Here is a 25930-nt window from a genome sequence, read left to right on the forward strand (position 1 = left end):
CCTCTGCTCTGGTGAGACCTCATCTTCAGTACTGCCTTCAGTTTTGGGCTCTCCAGTTTGAGGGACAGGGATCTGCTGGACAGGGTCCAGTGGAGGGCTGTAAGGACAGTTAGGGGACTGCAGCACTGCCTGATGAGGAGAGGCTGAGGGACCTGGGGCTGCTTAGTCTTGAGAAGAGAAGACTGAGAGGGGATTGAATGAATGTCTATAAACACCTGAGGGCTGGGGGTCAGGAGGGGGGGACAGGCTCTGCTCACTGCTCCCTGGGACAGGACAAGCAGCAACAGATGGAAGCTGCAGCACAGCAGGTTCCAGCTCAGCACAAGGGGGAACTTCTTGCCTGAAAGGATCCCAGAGCCCTGGCACAGGCTGCCCAGAGAGGCTGTGGAGTCTCCTTGTGTGGAGCCTGTCCAGGCCTCTCTGGATGTGTTCCTGTGTGCCCTGAGCTGGATTGTGTGGCCCTGCACTGGCAGGGGGTTGGACTGGATGATCTCTTAGGTCCCTTCCAATCCCTACCATCCTCTGCTCCTGTGTGGGACAGCTGATCCTTGGCTTATGGTGAACTCAAGGATTTCCCTCTTATCTAACGGCACTTCCAGGAACTGGCAGCTTGAAGCAGGGGGTGCCAGAACTAAGTACTAATACCTTCCACACTTTTATGGTCAAGTAAATAGAAGCTTGTTTGGGTGGGAGCTGATGTTACCCATTAATCCCTCCCAGTACCCTCAAACCAGCTGGAGGCTTGCCAGAAGGGAGTCCTTCCCCTTCCAGGATGCTTCCAGTCTATGTGAAGTCTTTCAGCCTTGGAAAAGTCTTTCTCCAGAAGCAAACTGCCTGGAGGTTGGATTTGAGACCTCCTATTTGAAAGGAAAATGCTGTTCTGGGTTTTTTTTTTGCTCAGACCATGGAATTAACCTTAACTTTGATTTCTTTTAGGCACAGGATCCAACATCCTTTCTGCTCTGCAGGATTTGTTCTGGCTGTCTAAATCCAAGGTAGAGAAACAACTCCAGATCATCTCTGTGCTGCAATGGGTCCTCACTTTCCTTGTCATGGGTAAGTGAAACATCAGGCCTGAACTGAAGCTTTTCTACCTTAAATCTGGGGAGGGATGGGAGAGGGAAATTAACTTCAGCATTAATTACTGCATGTGCACTGCAGCAGGGCAGCTCCTGGGAGGTGTGAATGTTGTGAAGTAGCATCATAGAATGCATCTGTTTGGAAGGGACCCTCAGAGGTCATCCTGTCCAACATCCCTGCAGTCAGCAGGGACATCTCCAACTAAATCAGGTTGCTCAGAACCCTACCAACTTTGATCTTGAATGTCTCCAGGGATGGAACTTCCACCACATCCCTGGGCAACCTTTTCCAGTATTCCCCTACCCTCCCTGTGCAGAACTTCCTCTTCTTGTCCAACCTGAATCTATCCTGTGCCAGTTTCAAACCACTGCCTCTCATCCTGTCTCTTCAAGCCCTTCTAAATAGTTTCTTCCCAGCTTTCCTGTAGGCTCCTATCAGATATAGAAGTGCAGCTCCAAGGTCTCCCTGGAGCCCACCTTGCCTGTCTGGGTTCCTCTGGACGAGCATATTTGCATCCTTTGCTATTTAGCAAGAGACAAATAGTTTTAGCTGTGCTTGGCTCTAGAAAACCACAGAAGCTATGGAAAGACTGAAAGATCCCAGAATCATTAAGGTTAGAAGTTGGTCAGGTCCAACTGTCAACCCAACACCACCATGCCCACTAAGCCACTTCCAAAATGCCATGTCCAGATGTTTCTTGAACACTCTCATGGTCAATGACTCCTCCACCACCTTGGGCAGCCTGTGCCAATATCTGACCACTCTTGCAGCAAAGAAATGTTCCCTTATCTCCTCCCTGGCACAATTTCCTCTCCTATCATCTGAGACTAGGGAGAAGAGACCAACCCTCACCTGGCTCCAAGCCCCTCAGTTTAAGAAGGACATTGAGATGCTTGAACATGTTCAGTGAAGGGCAACAAGGCTGGGGAGAGGCCTTGAGCACAGCCCTACGAGGAGAGGCTGAGGGAGCTGGGATTGGTTAGCCTGGAGAAGAGGAGGCTCAGGGCAGACCTAATTGCTGTCTACAACTACCTGAGGGGTGGTTGTGGCCAGGAGGAGGTTGCTCTCTTCTCTCAGGTGGCCAGCACCAGAACAAGAGGACACAGCCTCAGGCTGTGCCAGGGGAGATTTAGGCTGGAGGTGAGGAGAAAGTTCTTCCCTGAGAGAGTCATTGGACACTGGAATGGGCTGCCTGGGGAGGTGGTGGAGTCGCCATCCCTGGAGCTGTTCAAGGCAGGACTGGACGTGGCACTTGGTGCCATGGTCTGGCCTTGAGCTCTGTGGTAAAGGGTTGGACTTGATGATCTGTGAGGTCTCTTCCAACCTTGGTGATACTGTGACACTGAAGTGGGAGGCTTGTGTCCCCCACACACACCTTGGTGAGGGTCACAAAGAACTCTTCATGCTTGTGGCAGTGTTGCTGTTGCCTACTGAAGCAGCTGCCCGAGCTGGAGATGTTACAGAAGAGAGACCTGGAGAATCCCTGAGGACTTGAAAGCAGGTAGCTGCCTCAGCCCTACATAAGGGGTTCTCAGCTCAATCCGATTTGTTGGAGGCTTAATGACATCAGATGGGGTCTAAGACTGCAGCAGAGAAGGGTCAAAAGGCAAGGGGCTCTTTATGCAACTGGAAATACAGACCAAAACCTGACCCAGTCTTGTTTGCTGCTTCTCCTCTTGCTCCTCTACAGGTATTGCTTGCACTTTAATCCTGATGTACATACTCTGCACAGACTGCTGGGCCATTGCTGCTCTGTACTTAGCCTGGCTGGTATTTGACTGGAACACACCAAAGAAAGGTAAATATGGAAGCACAGATCCTTGCTGCTCAACTGTCCCTGTCCTCTTACCTGGACAAAGAAGCACTTCCTTGCCATGGGTGGCTTCCCTCCTTAGTGGGACTTGGCTGAATGGAGAGAGGTGATTCTGCCACTCTGCTCTGGAGAGACTTCAGGGGCAGTACTGTGTCCAGGTCTGGAGCCCTCAACATGGAAAGGGCAAGGACCTGGTGGAACAGCTTCAGAGGGTGACAGGCTCACAGGATGTTAGTGGTTGGAAGGGACCCAAGGAGAGAGAGTCCAACCCCCCTGCCAGAGCAGGACAATCCTATCTGACACAGATCCCAGAGGAACACATCCAGGAGGGCGAGGGTTGGAGCAGCTCTGCTCTGAGGACAGGCTGAAGGAGCTGGGGGTGTTCAGCCTGGAGGAGAGAAGGCTCCAGGCAGACCTCATAGCAGGGACCTCCAAAGCTCAGCCAATCCAACCCCCTCCCCTCTCAGCAGGGACATCCTCAACTAGAGCAGGTTGCCCACAGCCCTCTCCAGCCTCACCTTCAGTATCTCCAGGCATGGGGTCACAACCACCTCCCCAGGCAACCTGTTGCAGTGTTCCAGCACCCTCCTGCTGCAGAACTTGCTCCTCACATCCAAGCTCAATCTGCTCTGCTCTACTTTGAAGCCATTGCCCTTATCCTGTCCCTGCAGCCCTTTGCAAACAGTCTCTCTGCAGCCTTCTTGTATCCACCTTCAGGTCCTGGCAGGCTGTTCTCAGGTCTCCCTGGAGCCTTCACCAGGCTGCATATCCCCAGCTCCCTCAGCCTGTTCTCATAGCAGTCCTGCTCCAACCCTGGCCCTCCTCTGGACCAGTTCCATCAAGTCCATATCCCTCCTATACTGAGGCCTTTCCCAAAGGATGAATCTGAGGCTACCATTGAGCTGTTTCTATCTTGAGCTGTTAACTTGTTGGGCAGTGGACAAGTCAGACACTGCCCTGAATTTTAAGTTGGGCTTGGGGTATGCTGAAGTCCTGACTAGGGATGGTTCCACCTGGGTTCAGTGACAGGTGCAGTGTCCCTCTGGGAGGAGTGAAATTGTTGCTTTCTCCAGTGAGGCAGCAAACTTGGAGTTTTCTAGGCTTCTTTTCCCACCTGTGGGGAAAGAGCTTTTCAAACATGGTTGTTTTCTTGCCTTTCAGGTGGAAGAAGATCCCAGTGGGTGAGGAACTGGGCCATTTGGAGGTACTTCAGGGATTATTTCCCAATAAGAGTAAGTGACAACTTAACTCTGTGCTGGACCTGATGGAGCAGGTCCAGAGGAGGGACACCAAATCATCAGAGGGTTGGAACAGGACTGCTATGAGGACAGGCTGAGGGAGCTGGGGGTGTGCAGCCTGGAGAAGAGAAGGCTCCAGGCAGACCTCATAGCAGCCTGCCAGGACCTGAAGGGGGCTACAAGAAGGCTGCAGAGAGACTGTTTGCAAAGGGCTGCAGGGACAGGATGAGGGCAATGGCTTCAAAGTAGAGCAGAGCAGATTGAGCTTGGATGTGAGGAACAAGTTCTGCACCAGGAGGGTGCTGGAACCCTGTAACAGGTTGCTTGGGGGGGTGCTTGTAGCCCATGCCTGAAGGTGAGGCTGAAGAGGGCTGTGGGCAGCCTGCTCTAGTTGAAGATGTTCCTACTGAGTGCAGAAGGGGTTGGACTGGCTGAGCTTTGGAGCTCAATCCCCTGCTCCAGATCATCAGTAAAGCTACTGGGCAGGATTTGGCCCAGCACTGATCCCTGATTGGCTCTTCTCCAACATGTAACTTGTCCACCTTCTGCTTGTACTTCCCCTACCAGTTCAGATGTGTTGCAGACAGAGGACAGGGCTGTCAGCCTGCTCTGGGGACTGCAGAATGAGCTGAAGGACTTGGAAGGGAACAGGAGCCAACCTCAGCTGGGAGGGAACCTGATCCTCTTTGGAAGGACACGCAGCTGAAGGGACTGTTATGTAAAGCTGCTGGCAAGTTCTACTCAGCCTGAGTAAAAGGGAGGGACCTTGTCATGGGTTTTTCATCTACCTGTCCTTAAGACAGTCCAGCCTCAGAAAGCAGTTGGAAATCCTGTTCCAGCAGGAAGCCAAAAGTGGCTTCCAACAGTCCTCCTCCTGCCAAGTCGTTTAGTCTTGGTGCTGCAGGGGAACAAACCTCTTGCCACACTCTGGCTGCTTTGAACAGGTAATCCTTGGCAAGTGTAGGTGTAGATGGAAAAACACACCAGGGCTGCACAGCCTGGTCAGCCTAGGTCTCAGCTGATGGAGAGCAGAGTGTGCTCCAGTGCTGGAGAGGGATCCCAAATGCAGTTTCTACTACCAAGTCACAGAGTTTTCAGGGTTGGAAGAGACCTCAAGGATCATCCAGCTTCAGCCTCCCTGCCGTGGGCAGAGACACCTCTCATTACATCAGGTTGCTCAGAGCCACATCCAGCCTGGCCTTAAAGAACACCAGGGATGAGGCTTCCACCACCTCCCTGGGCAACCTGTTCCAATGTCTCACCCCTCTCTTGGTGAAGAACTTCTTCCTAACATCCAATCAGAATCTCCTTTCCTCTAGCTTAGATATATTCCTCCCCAGTCCTATCACTACCTGACACCCTAAAAAGACCCTCAGAAGCTTTCTTGTTAGCCCTCTGCAGATACTCACCCACAACTGTGTACAAATGAGTTAGATTTGGGTTCTAATTTGGTTGGGAGACTCTTCACAAGGATGCTTCTGGGACAATTCAGTTAGGAGAATCAGATCAGTTTGAAGTGTAGCCACAGAAATGGCCTTGCCTCACTTGCAAATAGGTAGCCTGGAGTCCTGGGGACAGTCTGTGCTACACACTGGTAGAGTGGGAATCTCAAGAGAGTGAGTGGCTGGAGGGCAGCCCTGAGGAGAGAGACCTGGGGGTGCTGCTGGACGAGAAGCTCAGCAGGAGCCAGCAGTGTGCACTTGCAGCCCAGAGAGCCAAGCAGAGCCTGGGCTGCAGCAGCAGCAGTGTGGGCAGCAGGGCCAGGGAGGGGATTCTGCCCCTCTGCTCTGCTGAGACCCCACCTGGAGTCCTGCATCCAGTTCTGCAGCCCCTGGGCCAAGAGGGCTGTGGAGATGCTGGAGAGTGTCCAGAGCAGGGCCAGGAGGATGCTGAGAGGCTGCAGCAGCTCTGCTGTGAGCACAGCCTGAAAGAGTTGGGGCTGTGCAGGCTGGAGCAGAGGAGGCTCCCAGGGGACCTTCTTGTGGCCTGCCAGCATCTGAAGGGGGCTCCAAAAAAGCTGGGGAGGGACTTTGGAGGCTGTGAGGGAGTGTCAGGAGTGGGGGGAGTGGAGCAAAGGTGGAGGTGGGGAGAGTGAGGCTGGAGGTGAGGAGGAAGTTGTTGTGCAGGAGAGTGGTGAGAGGCTGGACTGGGTTGCCCAGGGAGGTGGTTGAGGCCCCATGGCTGGAGGTGTTTGAGGCCAGGCTGGCTGAGGCTGTGTGCAGCCTGCTCTAGGGTAGGGTGTCCCTGGCATGGCAGGGGGTTGGCACTGGCTGATCCTTGTGCTCCCTTCTAACCCTGACTGATTCTGTGATTCTCTTCTGCGAGCTCTGGCCCAGGGGCTGTGCCAGCTGCACCCATTTCAGCACAGGGCACATCTGCATCAGGTTATTAGCTTAGAATTTACTCTTTATTTTGGGGCTTAGATATCAGTTCTGCAGATTTTCTTCCCCAAATCTTGAGGCCACCTCCCCTGGAATAGAGATTCAAGTCCCAGTGGGTGACAGTTGTGGCACCACCAGCTTGGGAATGGAGGCCTCTCACTATGATACCTTTAGTGACTGCAGGGCTGACAGTGGAAGTCTTCCATGTGCCTGGCTGCTGTGGGCTCAGCTGATGCAGACTAAGTCTACCCAGCCTGGAATGCTACCAGTATTGGCCTCTGACAAAGCTGCATGCTAGAACTTGTGGCCAGCTCTGCTGCAGTCCTCCACAGCTCTACCTGTTGGCATCAGGTTTGCTCTCTCACAGTAACTACATGAAGAAGAGACTCTCTGGCCAGATCTTTGTGCTGATCAGGCTTGATTTCCACCTGAGTCAGCATCTTGAAATGCCAGTAGGGATTGTTCACAGAATCCCTGAATGGTAGGGGGCTGGGAAGGGACCTCTGGAGATTGAGTCCAACTCCCCCTGATACAGCAGAGTCACCCCAGAGCAGGTGACCCAAGATCACAATGTCCAGACTGGCAGAGGGGAGATTGAAAGTGGATGTTGGGAAGAAGCTCTTTGCAGTGAGGGTGGTGAGACACTGGCACAGCTTGCCCAGGGAGGTTGTGGCTGCTCCCTCCCTGGAGGTGTTCAACAGGATGATCTTTGAGCTCCCTTCCAACATAAACCTTTCTATGGGTTGGGCACAAAACCCCCAGGCAATGCTACAGGCTGGGGCCAGAGTGGCTGAGAGCAGGCAGGCAGAGAGGGCCCTGGGGGTGCTGGGAGAGAGGAGCTGAAGCTGAGGCAGCAGTGCCCAGGTGGGCAGCAGAGCCAATGGCATCCTGGGCTGGCTCAGGAGCAGTGTGGGCAGCAGGACAAGGGAGGTTCTCCTGCCCCTGTGCTCAGCACTGCTCAGGCCACCCCTGGAGTGCTGTGTCCAGTTCTGGGCTCCTGAATTGCAGAGAGCTGTTGAGGTGCTGGAAGGTGTTGAGAGCAGGGCAGCAAGGCTGGGGAGGGGCCTGGAGCAGAGCCCTGTGAGGAGAGGCTGAGGGAGCTGGGGGGGTGCAGCCTGCAGCAGAGGAGGCTCAGGGCAGAGCTGATTGCTGCCTGCAGCTGCCTGCAGGGAGGCTGTAGCCAGGTGGGGTTGGGCTCTGCTGCCTCCTGTGTTCAAGCTTGTACCCACTGCCCCTTGTCCTGTCACTGGGCACCTCTGCCATGAGCCTGGCTGTGTTCTAGCTTGTACCTGCTGCCCCTTGTCCTGTCACTGGGCACCTCTGCCATGAGCCTGGCTGTGTTCTAGCTTGTACCTGCTGCTCCTTGTCCTGTCACTGGGCACCTCTGCCCTGAGCCTGGCTGCATGCCCTTGACACCTGTGTCTGGAGAGCCCAGGTCATGTTTTGTAAGCTCGTGTGGGTTGGAGAAGCAGCCTGAATCTGGGTCAGTTCCTCAGGATGAGCAGAGGTTGCCCACGTTCAGTGGAACTTTGTGCAGCTGCTCTGACACTGAGAAGCTATTTTAGGAAAGCAGAAGCTTAAGTTTGCCCCCTGCTTAGTGGTTGGCCTTACAGACAGTGCTTTAAGCTAAGCAATGCATGAAGCAGCTGAGGAGGCTTCCAGTGAGCTAAATCCTGGTGCTGAACTCTCAGCTAAAGCCCAAGCTCTTGCAGGGGTGGGCACAGTGCTGTGTGCCTGGCTGCAATCAGGGCTGCTGCTACCCAGACAAGCTCCCAGCAGCCTCCCAGTCACATCCTGCTGCTCTGAGGATGTTGTGAGGGGAGTGCCACAATCTAAAGCTATCCTTTAGGGCAAGAATTACTGAGGCTGGAACAGACCTCTCAGACCATCAAGTCCAGCCTTTGACCTAACACCACCACAGCGACCTGACCATGGCACTAAGTGCCACAGCCAAGCTTGCCTTAAACATCTCCAGGGATGGTGCCTCTACCACCTCCCTGGGCAGCCCATTCTAGTGCCTAACTCCCCTTTCCCTGGGGAAGTGCTTCCTAGCATCCAGCCTAACCCTCCCCTGTGTGACCTGAGCTGGATTCTCTGGTCCTGCTCTGGCAGGGGGGGTTGGACAGGAGACAAAGCTGGTGAAAGGCCTGGAACACAAATCCTGTGAGGAGAGGCTGAGGGAGCTGGGGGGGTGCAGCCTGCAGCAGAGGAGGCTCAGGGCAGAGCTTATTGCTGCCTGCAGGGAGGCTGTAGCCAGGTGGGGTTGGGCTCCTCTGCCAGGCAAGCAGCAAGAGCAGAAGGGGCCAGAGTCTGAAGCTGTGCCAGGGCAGGTCTGGGCTGGATGTTGTTTGGAAGTTGTTGGCAGAGAGAGTGATTGGCATTGGAATGGGCTGCCCAGGGAGGTGGTGGAGTGGCTGTGGCTGGAGGTGTTGCAGCCAAGCCTGGCTGGGGCCCTTAGTGCCATGGTCTGGTTGGTTGGTCAGGGCTGGGTGCTAGGTTGGGCTGGCTGAGCCTGGAGCTCTCTTCCAACCTGCTTGGTTCTGTGATTCTATCTCTGGGGGTCCTTTCCAGCCCCTAACACCCTGTGGTTACCAAGAGTATTAGCATGCCAAGGATGCTAAGGAGCCCCTCGGCAGGTGAGCACAGCTGCTTATCTGCACAGGCAATAGCCTTTGAGATAAGGACTTGCAGACCTTTGGCTCACCTTTCAGATCTGTGCTGTGAGCCCACCTTGGTCTCCTGCTGAGAAGGGACACTCAACAGGGTGCCAGAGCAGGAACTGTTGCAAGGCTCTGCCTTTTTTACAGCCTTTGCCTTGCACTCTGTCCTAGTTGGCTTCCTGGCAGAGCTGCTCCCTAGTTGCAGGAGATGATTTACAGGATGGGAATGAAGGCTTCTGCTTTGTTTTGCTTCCTTTTTGTACCAAAGGAGATTTAAGTTGGATACTGGGGAAAAATTTCCTCCCTCATAGGGTTGTCAAGCCCTGGAATGAGGCTGCCTGGGAAGTGGTGGATTCTCCACCCCTGGAGGGATTTGAAAGCTTGGTAGATGTGGTGCTGAGGGATATGGTTTGGTAACCTGGCAGTGCTGGATTAATGGTTGGACTTGATCACATCCAAGAGCTCTTCCAGCCCAAATGATTCTCTGTGTAGTGCTAACACCACGAGCCTGGAGGAGCCTTTGGGCCCTAGCTTGCCCTGCTAAGGAGGTGAGACAATTCTTTCCACAGTGCTGCTGAGTGGGATGCAGCTAATTGCAGTCCTCAAGATGCTTTGCTGTCTTAATGCTCCCTACAGCTGCTTGGATCCTGCAGGATGAGCTCAATTCTTCTGCTTGCTTCTGTAGTTGCTGCTGCTCAGCTTGCAGGTAGATGAGACCCACACAGATTATCAGAGTCAGAGAATCATTTGGGCTGGAGGAAGACTTCTAACATCACCAAGTTCAACCACTGACTCAGTGCTGCCAGATCGCTGCTAAACTGTGTCCCTCAGCACCACATCTCCATGGCTTTTCAATCCCTCCAGGGCTGGAGGCTCCTCCACTGACCTGGGCAGCCTCTTCCAGGCCTTGACAACCCCTCCAGGGAAGAAACTTTTGCCAGTGTCCAACCTAAACCTCCCTTGGTGCAACTGGAGGCTGTTTCTTCTCATCCTATTATCTGTTTGTTGAGAGGAGGGACCAAAAGCCACCTCACTCCCACCTCCTTTAAGGGAGCTGTAGGGAGCAGTGAGGTCTCTCCTCAGCCTCCTTTCTCCAGAGTAAACAACCCCAGGTCCCTCAGCTGCTCCTCACCAGGGCTCTTCCCCAGACCCTTCACCAGCTTTCTTATCATTTTCTGGGCTTGCTCCAGCCTCTCAATGTCTGTCTTGTAGTGAGAGGACTCCAAAACTGAATCCAGCTCTCAAGATGTGGCCTCACCAGTGCTGAGAACAGGGGGACAGCCACTGTCCCAGTCCTGCTGGCCACACCAGTGCTGCTCCAAGCCAGGCTGCTGTTGGCTACTTTGGCCACTCGGGCACACTGCTGACCTGTCCTTGAGCAAAGCTTAGCTTGGTTGAGGTATTTAATGCATGCCAGGATTGTTCACTGGGTGTAGAACACACTCAGCACAGAGACCAGCCCTCACCTTGCTCCAACCTCCTCTCAGGGAGCTGCAGAGAGCAGTGAGGTCTCCCCTCAGCCTCCTTTTATCCAGGCTAAGCAACCCCAAGTCCCTCAGCTGCTCCTCCCATGACTTCTGCTCTGGACCCTTCATCTACCTTCATCCTGCTCTTTGCTGCTCAGCACCAGGAGCCAGCAGCATCTCTGCAGTCCTCTTTCTGCATGCTCAAGTCTCCCACTTACCCTCTTCCCTCAAATACATTTGGCAACCCTTTGGGTGTTTCTGGCCCCAAATGCTAACACTTCTCTTTTTTTAGCCATCATTGCACTGTTTTATTGCTTCTGCAGGCAGGCTTAGCTCTAGTTAAAGGAACCTCATCTTCTGGAGCAGATGACTGGACCTTTGCTCCCAGGGCAACAGGTTTGTTCTCAGGTAGCAGCTGGGAATAGGTGTGTGAGAGCAGGGGGCTAAAGGTCCAGCTTCCATCCCAGCACTAACCACAGAACCTTAGAGGCTGGAAGGGAGCTTCAGAGATCAGCCAGTCCAAGCCTTCTGTCCAACAGGCTCTCCTAAGGTACTTCACACAGGAGTGCATCCAGGTGGGCTTGGAAAGCCTCCAGAGAAGGAGACTCCACAGCCTCTCTGGGCAGCCTGCTCCAGGCCTCTGCCACCCTCACATCAAACAAGTTCCTCCTTCTGCCCAGCTCAAACCTTCTCTCTTCCACTCTGCATCCATTGCTCCTTGGCTTCTTGCTCTGCACCCCCCAACAGAGCTTGGCCCCCTCCACTTGACACCCACCCCTCAGCTAGGGAGAGACATTGAGCAGAGCTCCTCTCAGCCTTCTCTCCTGCAGCCTAAGCAGCCCCAGGGCTCTCAGGCTCTCTGCACAGGGCAGATGCTCAAGTCCCCCACTCCCCCCCGTGGCTCTCTGCTGGACTCTGCAGCAGGTCCCTGTCCCTCCTGCCCTGGGGAGCCCCAAACTGGACACAGCATTGCAGCTGTGCTCTCAGCAGGGCAGAGCAGAGCAGAGGGGGAGCAGAACCTCCTTGGACCTGTGGAACACACTTTCCCTGATACACCATCTGGAATGCACCATGGCCCTGCTGCATCTGCCTTTTGGGAGCTCTGGGCCTTGAAGGAGTTGAGGGCTGGAGGGAAACTTGAAGGCAAAAGGAAAAACCTGTTAGATGCTCAGAAGAGAGGAGCAGAAATGTTGTCAGTGACACCTACAGCACATCCTTAAGGCAGCTCAGGGTTTGCTTGTCAAGAGGACAGGTGGAAGAAGGCTAATAGAGAATGTGCAGCCTCCAAAGGAAAGCTTCAGTCCTGGGACTGGAAGTGATGAAGATGAGCATGGTGTGGGTATCCCCAGCCTTGTGCCCCCATGATAGTGCTTGGAAAGCAAAACTCAGAGAGAACAGGCTGTAGCTTAGCTGGGGCTTGGACAAGGTGTGTGATCACTGGGATCCTCTGGCAGCTGGGTGTCCTTGCATGGGATGGAAGGACTGGAGCAGGGAGCTTGCCATAGCTTGCAGCAGAACAGTGTGGCTGTGTGAGAGCAGCTGTGGGGCTCTGCCCAGCTCAGCTCACAAATGCTCTGTGTCCCAGAGTGATAAGGACAAGCTCCCTCTGTCAGCTGTGCTGTAGCTACAAGAATGGTGAGGGGGCTGGAGGGGAAGTCTGATGAGGAGAGGCTGAGGGTGTTCAGCCTGGAGAAGAGGAGATTTAGAGGGGACCTCATCACTCTCTCCTTCCCTAAAGGGAAGTTGTGGTGGGGTGGGGGTCAGGCTCTTCTGCCAGGCAACTTGTGACAGGACAAGAGGACATGGCCTGAAGCTGTGCCAAGGGAGCTTTAGGTTGGACCATAGAATCAACCTGGTTGGAAGGGACCTCCAAGATCATCCAGTCCAACCTAGCACCCAGCCCTAGCCAGTCAACTAGACCATGGCACCAAGGACATTAGGAAGCACTTCCTCATGGAAAGGTGATTAGGCACTGGAATGGATTGCCCAGGGAGGAGGAGTCACCATCCCTGGAGGTCTTCAGGAAAAGCCTGGATGTGGCACTTGGTGGCATGGCTTAGCTGATGTGGCTGTGTTAGCTTATGGGCTGCACTTGGTGATCTCAGAGCTCTGTCCCAGCCTTGGAGATTCTGTGCTTGGTGGAGGTGAAGGGATGAGGCTTGGAGCTTGGAAATCACTACTTTGCCCTGAGAAGAGCTCTAAGGGCTGCATCCAAACAAGATGTGTGTCTTTAGCTACCAGGCTTGGAGTCTTTGCTAGAACTGAGCAGGATCTGAGAGGTGGAAGAGTTGTTCTCAATATCATTGCTTGGTTTTATTCCCACTCCATTTTTTTCCTGGAGACTGGTTTCCAGGCACCATTTCTTCAGGTTTTATGAGGAGCAGCTGAGGGAACTGGAATTGTTTAGTCTGGAGAAGAGGAGGCTGAGGGGAGACCTTCTGGTGTTCTACGAATACCTGAAAGGAGGTTGGAGTGAGGTGAGGATTGGGCTCTTCTCACTAGTAACTAATAACAGGATGAGAGAAATGGCCTCAAGTTGCACCAGGAAAGGTTTAGGTTGGGTAGGAGCAATTTCTTTGCTGCAAGGGCAGTCAGGGATTGGAACAGGCTGCCCAGGGAGGTGGTGGAGGAAACCCATGGGCGTAGAACTTGGGGACATGGTTTAGTTGGGTTGATGTTAGGAAGAAGTTCTTTGCAGTGAAGGTGGTGAGACACTGGCACAGGTTGCCCAGGGAGGTTGTGGCTGCTCCCTCCCTGGAGGTGTTCAGGTTGGATGAGGCCTTGAGCAACTTGTTTTAGTGGGAGGTGTCCCTGCCTATGGCAGAGGGCTGGAACTGGCTGAGCTTTGAGGTCCCTTCCAACCTAAACCATGTTATTGTTGGACTCCATCATCTCAGAGGTGTTGTCTAACATTCATGACTCCATTCTGGAAGCCCTGTTTGTCCCAGTTGGTCAAGGGAGAGCCCTTTCACTTTGAGGAGTGGCAGCAGAGTCATCATCAAATTGGATGCAGGAGAGAGGAGGAAGGCTGACTTGGAGGGACGCAGGAGAGAGGAGGAAGGCTGACTTGGAGGGACGCAGGAGAGAGGAGGAAGGCTGACTTGGAGGGACACAGGAAAGAGGAGGAAGGCTGACTTGGAGGGACACAGGAAAGAGGAGGAAGGCTGACTTGGAGGGACACAGGAAAGAGGAGGAAGGCTGACTTGGAGGGACGCAGGAAAGAGGAGGAAGGCTGACTTGGAGGGATGCAGGAGAGAGGAGGAAGGCTGACTTGGAGGGACGCAGGAGAGAGGAGGAAGGCTGACTTGGAGGGACACAGGAAAGAGGAGGAAGGCTGACTTGGAGTGACACAGGAAAGAGGAGGAAGGCTGACTTGGAGGGACACAGGAAAGAGGAGGAAGGCTGACTTGGAGGGACACAGGAAAGAGGAGGAAGGCTGACTTGGAGGGACGCAGGAGAGAGGAGGAAGGCTGACTTGGAGGGACGCAGGAGAGAGGAGGAAGGCTGACTTGGAGGGACACAGACCCTGGAGGCTCTACAGAGCAGCTAGCCACAACCACCATGCTTCCTGTAGCCTGGCTTGTCCTCAGGGCTGGAGGAAAAGTGTAAAGAGGGGCACTCAACTTGCTTCACCCTCTGCTGCGTCACGCCTGGCTGGCAGCTGCTGTCTGAAATAGCACAAATGTTGGAGCCTCATCTAGGGACAGCAGTGGGGGACATGGGGAGGAGGAGGAGGAGGAGGGAATCATATTTCTGGGCATGCTCTGGGCTGTGTTGCAACAGCACTTTCAGCTCCCTGCAGCATGATTCAACAAAAGGGACTTGTTGGCTGCTGAGGCTCTCCTTGGCCAAGGGTGGGTAACGTGGCTGTGACGTCTCGGAAAGCTGCACTCTTTCCTACGGCATCTGACCCTGGGAGACCTTTGTGGAGGTGCAGTTGTTTAGTACTTGGTGCTTGAAGGTGCAACTGGGGCTTGTGGGTCCTGCCCAAGCCTACTGAGTCAGGAAAACATGAAGAGTAGTGGACTTTAATAGAGCTGTTTTGCTTCTGAAGGAGCTTTAAGATCAGAGTCCAGCTGTTGATCCCTACTTGGAGAGAGTCACAGGATGCACTGTTTGGGAGCAGCCTCTAGAGATCATCCAGCCCAACACCTTGCTTCTGGAGTCCTCCACTTGGGAAGGACAGGGACTTGATAGAGCAGGTCCAGAGGGGGGCCACAAAAATGATGGGAGGGTTGGAGCAGCTCTGCCACAAGGACAGGCTGAGGGAGTTGGGGGTGCTCAGTCTGGAGAAAAGAAGGCTTCAGGCAGACCTAAGAGCAGCCTGCCAGGACCTGAAGGGGGCTACAAGAAGGCTGCAGAGAGACTGTGAAGGCCTACAGGGACAGGATGAGGGCAATGGCTTCAAAGCAGAGCAGATTGAGTTTGGATGTGAGGAACAAGTTCTGTACCATGAGGATGCTGGAACACTGCAACAGGTTGCTTGGGGAGGTGGTTGTGGTCCCATCTCTGGAGATGTTGAAGGTGAGGCTGGAGAGGGCTGTGGGCAACCTGCTCTAGTTGAGGCTGTCCCTGCTGACTGTTGGACTGGCTGAGCTTTGGAGGTCCCTTTCAACCCAGACCATTCTGGTTCTGCAGGGTGATGTAGCAGCCCTGTTGTGTAGCTCCCCAACTCAGACCACTTGTGTGCCACCAGGGAAAGCTGCTTGCATGCATGGCAGGAGGCTGAGGGGGAATGTTAATACTGCTTACAAGCAACCTGTTCCTGTGGGATCTGCTCTAGGTGATCCTGCTCTGGCAGCAGAAGGGTTGGACTGGATGATCTTCTGAGGTCCCTTCCAGCCTGTGACATTTTGAGACTTGACCTTCAGAGGTCCCTTCCCACCCTTACCATGCTGTGACATAGCTGCAACTTGAAACAGTAAAAGAGCTTCTGGCCAGATACCAGAGGCCAGTATCAGGCCCTGACTGTACCAGGGCATGGTGTTAGGGATTAAGACTGGGCTGAACACTAGACAAGTGATAGTCTCTCCAGCCCTTCTCCCTTCCCAAAAGGAAGAGAAAGGGAGTAAGAGAGCAGAAATCATCATAGAATCAAGCAGGTTGGATGAGAGCTCCAAGCTCATCCAGTCCAACCTAGCACCCAGCCCTGTCCAGTCAACCAGACCATGGCACTAAGTGCCTCATTCAGTCTTCAGCATCTCCAGGGATGGTGACTCCTCCACCTCACTGGGCAGCCCATTCCAATGCCAATCACTCTCCCAAATTATGGGTTGGAAATGAAAGCTAAGCCAGGTGGAATGGAAGTAATGAGAACAAACTGAAATAATCAGATACAAACTCAGTATCAAACCCAACCCCTGCTGGCAATGTTGTCATCATCACCACTGCTAGTGGCTGGGCTCAGTGGTAGATGGGGGCTGGGTTGAGGCACACAGGGATCAGAGCTGAAGGTTGAGTGGACAGAATCCTGCTTGGACATTGGCCATTAAAGAAGAGCTCTTGTTACCCCTCAGCTTTATACTGAATATAACATCCCTGGGATGGAACTTCTTTTTTGGGCAGTTTAAGGTCACTTCTCCTGCCTGCTCTTCCCCAGAGATGCCACCTCTTATTAATTGCACCCCAATGTAGCTCAGATTAGATTCAGGAGTGCTCCTGGTCTGCACAGCAGCAAGTCTCAGCCAAAGCCTTCCTGCAGCCCAACCCTTGGCAATAACTCTCCCCATCAGCTTCTTACTGCTAGGAGAAGCCACTGCCTGTACAAACCTGCCCTCAGCTTCACAAAGTGCCCTCACTGAGCAGGGATTGAGCTGAGAAGCCAAATTCCTGAGCAGAATTAGTCCTGTTGAACTCCAAGCAGGATGCATGGTTTGTGCTCTGCCCCTCTAAGATAGCCTTGGAGTGTCCACACTGTGCAAACAGGTGAGGAGGTGCTCCAGGAACATTGCTCACCCCTAAAGAATCATAGAATCAGGCAGGGTTGGAAGGGAGCACAAGGAGCAGCCAGTCCCAACCCCCCTGCCATGCCCAGGGACACCCTAGCCTAGAGCAGGCTGCACACAGCCTCAGCCAGCCTGGCCTCAAACACCTCCCTGGGCAACCCATTCCAGCCTCTCACCACTTTCATGGTGCTGTGCACAAAGCAATGTGCCTGAACTGAGAAGCCAAATCCCTGAGCAGAATTAGTCCTGTTCTAACTCCCATCAGGACACCTGGTTTGTGCTGTGCTCATCTAAGGTAGCCTTGGAGTGTCCCTGCTGTGCAAACAGGTGAGGAGGTGCTCCAGGAGCATTGCTGACCCCTAGAGCAATGTGATCCTGCAGCTCTGCTGTGGGTGGCTTGAGGTGCTCTGGCAGCCCTTTGGCATGCAGAGTAGAGCAGGATCCCTTGAAAAGAGGGATGGTTCCAGCGGTAAGCCACTCTTGTGTGCATTTTGCCTCCTTGGAGCATGGCCAGCAGGCAGATTAAGTGCTTGGAGCTTTTTTTTTTTCACCAGGTACTAAGCAAACTTGCTGCTGTTCTGGGACACTGATTTTTATGGGGTTTTAGCCTCCCTCCTGCTGGGCCAGGAGCCACTAATGTGCTGAGAGAGAGCCTGCGAGGAGGCGTAGCTGCGGCTACGGGGCCACGGAGAACTTGGTTGGTTTGGACAAGAGGTTTGCAAGAGTGCCCTTGGGAGGAGAAGGGAAACAAATGGCACAGGCTAGAGCAGCCCAAACCCTGTTCCTGCTTGGCTGGCAGTCAGCTCATGGCTAAGGCCAGCCTGTTTGTTCACCTCTCCTATGAGCACAGGCTGAAAGAGTTGGGGCTGTGCAGGCTGGAGCAGAGGAGGCTCCCAGGGGACCTTCTTGTGGCCTGCCAGCATCTGAAGGGGGCTCCAAAAGAGCTGGGGAGGGACTTTGGAGGCTGTGAGGGAGTGACAAAGAATGGAACAAAGGTGGAGGTGGGGAGAGTGAGGCTGGAGGTGAGGAGGAAGTTGTTGAGCAGGAGAGTGGTGAGAGGCTGGAATGGGTTGCCCAGGGAGGTGGTTGATGCCCCATGGCTGGAGGTGTTTGAGGCCAGGCTGGCTGAGGCTGTGTGCAGCCTGCTCTAGGGTAGGGTGTCCCTGGGCATGGCAGGGGTTGGAACTGGCTGCTCCTTGTGCTCCCTTCCAACCCTGCCTGGTTCTGCAATCTGTGATTCTGCTGCCTCTGCTTCGAGAACTGAAGTCTGCATGAATCACAGATTGTTCTGGGCTGGAAGGGGCTTCTGAAGGTCATCCAGTCCCACCCCCTCTGCAGTAAGCAGGGAACATTCTCGACTAGATCAGCTTGCCCAGAGCTCTTATCACAGCCCATGAAATCCAGGGTAGCTCATATGCAGGACCTGGGAGCTGCTGTCTGTGGTAGGGTGACACACAAGCTGGGGACTGGGCATTAGAATCACAGAATGGTTTAGGTTGGAAGGGACCTCAAAGAGCATCCAGTTCCAACTCCCTGCCATAGACAGGGACACCTCCTACTAGAACAGGTTGCTTAAGGCCTTGTCCAACCTTGCCTTGAACACCTTCAGGGAGGGAGCAGCCACAGCCTCCCTGGGCAACCTGTGCCAGTGTCTCACCACCCTCACTGCAAACAACTTCTTCCTAACATCCACTTTCAATCTCCCCTCTGACAGCTCAAACCCATTCCTCCTCCTCTCATTGAAAGACCTTGTCAATAGTCCCTCCTCAGCCCTCCTGTAGCCCCCTTCAGATCCTGGAAGGCCACTCCAAGGTCTCCTCCAAGCCTTCTCTTCTCCAGGCTGCACAGCCCCAACTCTCTCAGCCTGTCCTCACAGCAGAGCTGCTGCAGCCCTCTCAGCATCTTGGTGGCCTCCTCTGCACTGCCTCCAACACTTCCACGTCCTGCTTGTGCTGGGGGCTCCAGAACTGCACCCAGGGCTGCAGGTGTGGTGTGAGGAGAGCAGAGCCAAGGGGCAGAATCCCCTCCCTTGCCCTGCTGCCCACATTGCTCTTGCTGCAGCCCAGCACAGGGTTGTGTCTGGGCTGCACTCACACTGCAGGCTCCTGTGAAGCTTTGCATCACCCCAGACCCCTCAGGGCTGCCCTCAGCCTTTCCTCACCCAGCCTGGAGTTATTCTTGGGGCTGCCCAGCCCCAGATGCAGACCCTTCCACTTGGTCTTGTTCTCCTTTTCTGGTTTTGGTTTGTTTCTTTATCACCTGAAAACATTTGTCTTCATCTGACCTCTCTCTCTCTTTTATTTTCTAGCTGGTTAAAACCCACAACCTGCTGACAACCAGGAATTACATTTTTGGCTACCATCCACATGGCATCATGGGCTTGGGTGCCTTTTGCAACTTCAGCACAGAGGCCACAGGTGTCAGCCAGAAATTCCCTGGAATACGACCCTACCTTGCTACCCTGGCTGGGAACTTCAGGATGCCCATTTTGAGGGACTACTTAATGTCTGGTGGTAAGTGCAAGAGTTCCTTCTTCCTTCTTATGCCCTTACCTCTGATCTGTCCTCTTCTCATGTGAAAAGTTGTGGTAGAAGCTCCTGCAACCACTTCTCTCTGGTAGCATCACAGAAACATTGCTGCTGTGGGGACTGCTGCTTCTCTGCATCCATCCCTAACTCAAAGATGCTCTTGTCCAAAAGCACTGTAAAGAGATTTGGTATCTTGGTGAGACCCCAACCTGATTACTGAGCTCAGCTACGGAGTCCTCAAAGCAAGAAAGATGGGGACCTGTTGGAGCAGGTCCAGAGGGGAGCCATGAAAGTGATCAGAAGGTGGAGCAGATCCAGAGGAGAGCCATGAAAGTGATCAGAAGGTGGAGCAGGTCCAGAGGAGAGCCATGAAAGTGATCAGAAGGTGGAGCAGGTCCAGAGGAGAGCCATGAAAGTGATCAGAAGGTGGAGCAGGTCCAGAGGAGAGCCATGAAAGTGATCAGAAGGTGGAGCAGGTCCAGAGGAGAGCCATGAAAGTGATCAGAAGGTGGAGCAGATCCAGAGGAGAGCCATGAAAGTGATCAGAAGGTGGAGCAGATCCAGAGGAGAGCCATGAAAGTGATCAGAAGGTGGAGCAGATCCAGAGGAGAGCCATGAAAGTGATCAGAAGGTGGAGTGTTTAAAAAGAGGCTGGATGTGGCAGCTGGTGCCAAGGTTTAGTTGATGAGATGGTGTTGGGTGATAGGTTGGACTTGATCTCAAAGGTCTTTTCCAACCAGATTGATTCTGTGATGTGAGCTCTCAGACTGTGTTAACTTCCCCTGAAAGCCTTCATTTGTCTTCACTTTGTCATGGTGGACCTTGAGGTCATCACTGCAAAGGTTTTAACAGCACTTAGGAAGTGCTGACAGTTGCCTCAACCCTTTGATGAATTGGGGATGAATCACTTCAAGTGAAAGCTTAGCAAACCTCACTGCTTCCACTGCACATCCTAAGCTCATTTACAACCAACTGTTGCATTTCACAGCATTTGGTAATTGGGGAGAGGGGGAACAACCCACTTGGCCCTGATGTGGTTCAAAGCTGCCTAGGGGAGTAAAATCATCACCCATGGAGAGGTTTGAAGGCTGTGTAGATGTGGTGCCAAGGGACATGGTTTAGTGTTGATCTGGCAGTGCTGGGTTCATGTTTTCTAACAGCCAAATCGACTCAATGATTCTGTTTCATGGCCTGCTGGAAATGAGAGCTAACAGCAGAGATCCTTGGAGGCATGAGGAGATGGCCAGAAAATCCTGTGTAGTGTGGAAATGTGGTGAGGAGCAGCACAGTGCAGCAGCTGCCACTCATCTGCATGGTTCATGCTTGGTGGAGGAAGGATTTCCACGCTCAGTGCTGGGAGCAACTTTGATCTCCTTCTGCTAACAAGTGTGAAAGGGCTGAGCAGGGATCTGTGCTGCCTTCTTAGCCAGAGCTGGGTGTCAGAAAGCCTTGGTGTGGAGAACAGGGCAAGTATGGGCAGTTCAGGGCATCCATAGGCTGGATGTGAGGAGGAAGATGTTGGCAGAGAGAGTGATTGGCACTGGAATGGGCTGCCCAGGGAGGTGGTGGAGTGGCTGTGGCTGGAGGTGTTGCAGCCAAGCCTGGCTGGGGCACTTAGTGCCATGGTCTGATTGGTTGAGCAGGGCTGGGTGCCCTTCAGATACTGTCAGGCCACAAGAAGGTCCCCTGGGAGCCTCCTCTGCTCCAGCCTGCACAGCCCCAACTCTTTCAGGCTGTGCTCACAGCAGAGCTGCTGCAGGCTCTGAGCATTCTCCTGGCCCTGCTCTGGACACTCTCCAGCATCTCCACAGCCCTCTTGTAGTGGGGGCTCCAGAACTGGATGCAGGACTCCAGATGGGGTCTGAGCAGAGGGGCAGAATCCCCTCCCTGGCCCTGCTGGCCAGAATCTTCCAAGATCTCCATAATCTCACATCTTGACCCTCACATGTCTCTTGGCTATGCAGGTATATGTCCTGTGAACCGTGACAGCATAGACTACATCCTGTCCAAGAATGGCAGTGGCAATGCCATCATCATCGTGGTTGGAGGAGCAGCAGAGTCCCTGAACTGCACCCCAGGGAAGAATTCTGTGACCCTGAAGAACAGGAAAGGATTTGTGAAACTGGCACTACGGCATGGGTAAGACACAGTCTCAATGCCACAGCACTGCTGCTGGCATGGGAAAGGTCTTCTCATGCCCTCCAGCAGCTGATGGATGCATTCTCCTCTCCGCAGTCTTGCTGTGCTGTGTGGATGTATGACCAGAACATCAGACATGTTGTGGCCTCTGGCCCTGAGTAGGGCACAGAGATAGATATGAAGATGCTGTGTGCTGCATCCAGTTTTGGGCTCCTCAATTCAAAAGAGCTGTTGAGGTGCTGGAAGGTGTTGAGAGAAGGGCAGCAAGGCTGGGGAGGGGCCTGGAGCAGAGCCCTGTGAGGAGAGGCTGAGGGAGCTGGGGGTGTGCAGCCTGAAGCAGAGGAGGTTCAGGGCAGAGCTGATTGCTGCCTGCAGGGAGGCTGTAGCCAGGTGGGGTTGGGCTCTGCTGCCAGGCAAGCAGCAAGAGAAGAAGGGGCCAGAGTCTGAAGCTGTGCCAGGGCAGGTCTAGGCTGGATGTGAGGAGGAAGTTGTTGGCAGAGAGAGTGATTGGCATTGGAATGGGTTGCCCAGGGAGGTGGTGGAGTGGCTGTGGCTGGAGGTGTTGCAGCCAAGCCTGGCTGGGGCACTTAGTGCCATGGTCTGCTTGACTGGACAGGGCTGGGTGCTAGGTTGGGCTGGCTGAGCTTGGAGCTCTCTTCCAGCCTTCTTGATTCTATGATCTGAGGTTTTTGCAGAGCAGGAGAGCTGCACATGAAGCCAGAGAATGTGGCTGGGTCTTCTTATGGATGTCAGTTAGCACAGGTTAGGAACTTGAAATTATACTGATCAACATCCAAAGTAAAAGCACAAGAGGATGGAGCAGATATTCCCTCCAGTGGTGTCCAGCAATGGGAAAAGTGCCAGTGGGCACAAACTGGAACCCAGGAATTACAGAAACATTCAGGATGGCAAAGCCCCTCAGGATCACCAAGTCCAACCCAGAGCCCTGCTCTGCAAGGCTCAACCTAAACCAGAGCCTCAAGCACCACATCCAAATTACCCTTAAACACATCCAGAGTTGGGGACTCCACCACCTCCCTGCCCAGCCCATTTCACTGCCTCACCACTCTTGCTGGGAAAACATTTTCCATCCTCTCCAGTCTAAACCTCCTCAGTGGCAGCTTGAGGCCATTCCCTCTTGTCCCAGCACTCATTCCCTGGCACAAGAGACCAGCACCAACCTCTCCACAACCTCCTTGCAGGTAGCTGCAGACAGCCAGGAGCTCTCCCCTCAGCCTCCTCTTCCTCACTCTAACCATCCCCTGCTCCTTTAGCCTCTCCTCATCAGATTTCCTCTGCAGGCCCTTCCCCAGCTTCCCTGCCCTGCTCTGCCCTGGCTCCAGCATCTCCACATCCCTCTTGCCTTGAGGTGCCCAAAACTGAACACAGGAAGTTCTACCTCAGCAGGAAGGGAAACTTGTGGCTGCTGTGTCACAAGTTTGTGCTGCACACAAAGCTCTGGGCAGTAAAAACCTGTGGATGCTCACCCTCAGGGTCCGGAACAGTGAGTGTGGTGCTGCAGGGCTGGCTGCAGCCCAGAGGTGGTGGAGTCCTAATCTCTTTTTCATCTCTCTAGTGCTGACTTGGTTCCTGTCTACTCCTTTGGGGAGAACGAAGTGTACAAGCAGGTGATCTTTGAGGAGGGCTCCTGGGGAAGATGGGTGCAGAAGAAGTTTCAGAAGCACATTGGCTTTGCTCCATGCATCTTTCATGGCCGTGGCCTCTTCTCTTCCAACACCTGGGGCTTGTTACCTTACTCCAAGCCCATCACTACTGTTGGTAAGTTCCTGCTATAAGCACATGCTGTGTGTTTCTCTAGGTAGCAGCATACTTGAGTTCACAGAATCAGGCAGGTGGGAAGAGAGCTCCAAGCTCAGCCAGCCCAGCCTAGCACCCAGCCCTGCCCAACCAACCAGACCATGGCACTAAGTGCCCCAGCCAGGCTTGGCTGCAACACCTCCAGCCACAGCCACTCCACCACCTCCCTGGGCAGCCCATTCCAGTGCCAATCACTCTCTCTGCCAACAGCTTCCTCCTCACATCCAGCCTAGACCTGCCCTGGCACAGCTTCAAACTCTGGCCCCTTCTTCTGTTGCTGGTTGGCTGGGAGAAGAGGCCCACCCCACCTGGCTAAGTCTCCCTTCAGGACTGGCAGTGTGATGCTGCCATAGAATCAGCCAGGTTGGAAGAGAGCTCCAAGCTCAGCCAGGCCAACCTAGCACCCAGCCCTGCCCAACCAACCAGACCATGGCACTAAGTGCCTCATCCAGCCTTGTCCTGAACACCTCCAGGGATGGCAACTCCACCACCTCCCTGGGCAGCCCATTCCAGTGCCAATCACTCTCTCTGACAACAACTTCCTCCTCACATCCAGCCTAGACCTCCCCTGGCACAACTTGAGACTCTGTCCTCTTGTCTGACAGCTGAGTCTTAAAACCAACCCTAAAATTTGCCTTTGAGTCTTCCAACCCAAAGCAGAAAGGCTTAGAGGGAGGGGGAAATGTTTGGCTTCTGTGGTGTGTGTAGAGGAGCACACACAAGAGCTGCAGCTTTTAGCCTTGCTTCCTTCCCTTGCATCTTCTCAATGCTGAGCAACAGTTCCAGGGCAGGTCTCAAGAGGATGGAGCCAGACTGGTTTCAGTGGTGCTCTGTGACAGGATAAGGGGCAATGGGCACAAACTGGAACCCAGGAAGGTCCAACCTTAAACATAAGGATGTGAGGTGCCACAGGCTGCCCAGAGAGTTATGGAGTCTCCTTTTTCTTGGTGAGAGATTCCAAGCCCACCTGGACATGATCCTGTGCAATCTGCTGTGGGTGACCATGCTTTAGCCAAGGGGCTGGACTAGATGATGTCCAGAGCTCCCTTCCAGCCTCTACCATTCTGTGTGTCTCATTCTTTGAGGAAGGGTTTATCACTCTGCTGTAAACAGGAGCAAATGGAACCTCACAGAATTACAGAAGGTTGGAGGAGGCCTTGAGCAACCTGTTCTAGTGGGAGGTGTCCTGCCTATGGTAGGGGATTGGAAATGGATGAGCTTTGAGATCACTTCCAACCTAAACCATTCTGTGATTCCTAAGGTCAGGGGTTGCAAGGGACCTCAAACTCATTCAGTCCAACCCCCCTGCCAGAGCAGGATCACACAGGAACTTCCCAAGCACTATCCCCAGTGGAGCACTATTGGCTTTTACATAGCTAAAATGCACCTGGACATGGCTGCAGATGTGATGAGCATCTTGCTGGTGGCAAAACTGGGAGGAATTGAACAAAGCTCTGCTTTAAGGGCAAGCTGTACTATGCCAAAGTGGGATGTGTCCAGAGAAGGGCCATGAGCATGAATAGAGGGCTGGAGCTCCTCTCCTATGAGGGCAGGCTGAGGGAGTTGGGGCTCTTCAGTCTGGGAAGAAGAAGGTTCTGAGGTGACCTTATTGTGGCCTTGTAGTATCTTAAGAGGACTAAAAGAAAGCTGAGGAGGGACTTTTTAGGCTGTCAAGGACTGACAGGACTGAGGGGAATGGAACAAAGCTAGAAATGGGGAGGTTCAGGCTGGATGTTAGGAAGTTCTTCACCATGAGGGTGGTGAGACACTGGAACAGGTTGCCCAGGGAGGTGGTGGAAGCCTCATCCCTGGAGGTGTTTAAGTCCAGACTGGATGTGGCTCAAGACAACCTGCTCTAGTGTGAGGTGTCCCTGCCCATGTTGGGTGGTTGGAACTGGCTGCTCCTTGTTGTCCTTTCCAACCCTGACTGATTCCATGTGCTGAGCTGCCACAGCTGTGGCCACAGAGGGCAGATCTCCAGGCTGTGCAGAGCATTCAACCTAACCTGGATCTTTCTCTTCTCTTTTCAATCAGTTGGGGAGCCCATCACCATCCCCAAAATTGACAACCCATCCCAGAAGGAAGTGGACTTCTACCACAGCATGTATGTAGACTCTCTGATCAAACTCTTTGACAAGTACAAGAGCAAATTTGGCCTGCCAGAGTCTGAGGTCTTGGAAGTCAACTGAAAGAGACTGTTTCAGCAGCACCAACCACCTCCTCCTCTCGGAATCAACACATCTTCTCCAGGAGTCCAAACTGTCATCATGTTACTTGAAAGCATGTCTGGGTGTATGTGTGTCTCTCAAGGGAAGTGTTTTGAAGCATTGCTAGATCACTCAATAAAACCAAAACACCACCACCAACAAAAAAGGTTTTCCTTTTGGATAAATCCCATGACAGATGTCTTTGTGTCAGGAAAAAGAAACAAAAGCACAACTGCCCCTTGCTGTCAGGGTCCAGAGAGTCAGTCAGGAGGGAAATGATTGCCTTTGGAATCTGCTCTATAATGGTGTTGCATCAGCAGCTGTGAATGAGAAGCATTCCTGCAGCACAAAGCTATTTAGGGAGAGCAGGATCCATCTGGGTTTCAGGCTGATCTAAGCAGGACCTGCAGTATTACAGGCACATTGCACAAGGGCTGTGCTGAGGCTTCCTCGTGGAGCACTGAGGGCTTTGGGAAAGCCTCTTCCAAAAGCACAAGGAGAATGCCAAACACCTCCCCTCCTCTTGCTGTGAGAGTTGAGGTAGTCAGGGGGGAAATGATTGCCTTTAGAATCTGCTCTACGATGCTGTTGCATCAGCAGCTGTGGATGAGAAGCATTGCTGCAGCACAAAGCTGTTTAGGGAGAGCAGCATCCA

At 53.5% G+C, this 25930-nt stretch overlaps 1 protein-coding gene across 1 annotated transcript in view; it reads left to right on the forward strand.

Moving 5' to 3' along the window:
* Positions 1–25441, forward strand: part of DGAT2 (diacylglycerol O-acyltransferase 2) — a 37252-nt gene extending 11811 nt beyond the window's left edge. Inside the window, exons 2-8 of the mRNA XM_064144215.1 lie at positions 937–1056; positions 2771–2878; positions 4055–4125; positions 18892–19096; positions 21076–21250; positions 22827–23029; positions 25103–25441. Coding sequence (XP_064000285.1) covers positions 937–1056; positions 2771–2878; positions 4055–4125; positions 18892–19096; positions 21076–21250; positions 22827–23029; positions 25103–25257 — 1037 coding nt within the window. The 3' untranslated portion in view covers positions 25258–25441. The remainder of the gene's footprint in view (positions 1–936; positions 1057–2770; positions 2879–4054; positions 4126–18891; positions 19097–21075; positions 21251–22826; positions 23030–25102) is intronic.
* The last annotated feature ends 489 nt before the right edge of the window (positions 25442–25930 follow it).

This window comes from Pogoniulus pusillus, chromosome 6 (genome assembly GCF_015220805.1).
Source record: "Pogoniulus pusillus isolate bPogPus1 chromosome 6, bPogPus1.pri, whole genome shotgun sequence".
In the NCBI taxonomy this organism is placed as follows: domain Eukaryota; kingdom Metazoa; phylum Chordata; class Aves; order Piciformes; family Lybiidae; genus Pogoniulus; species Pogoniulus pusillus.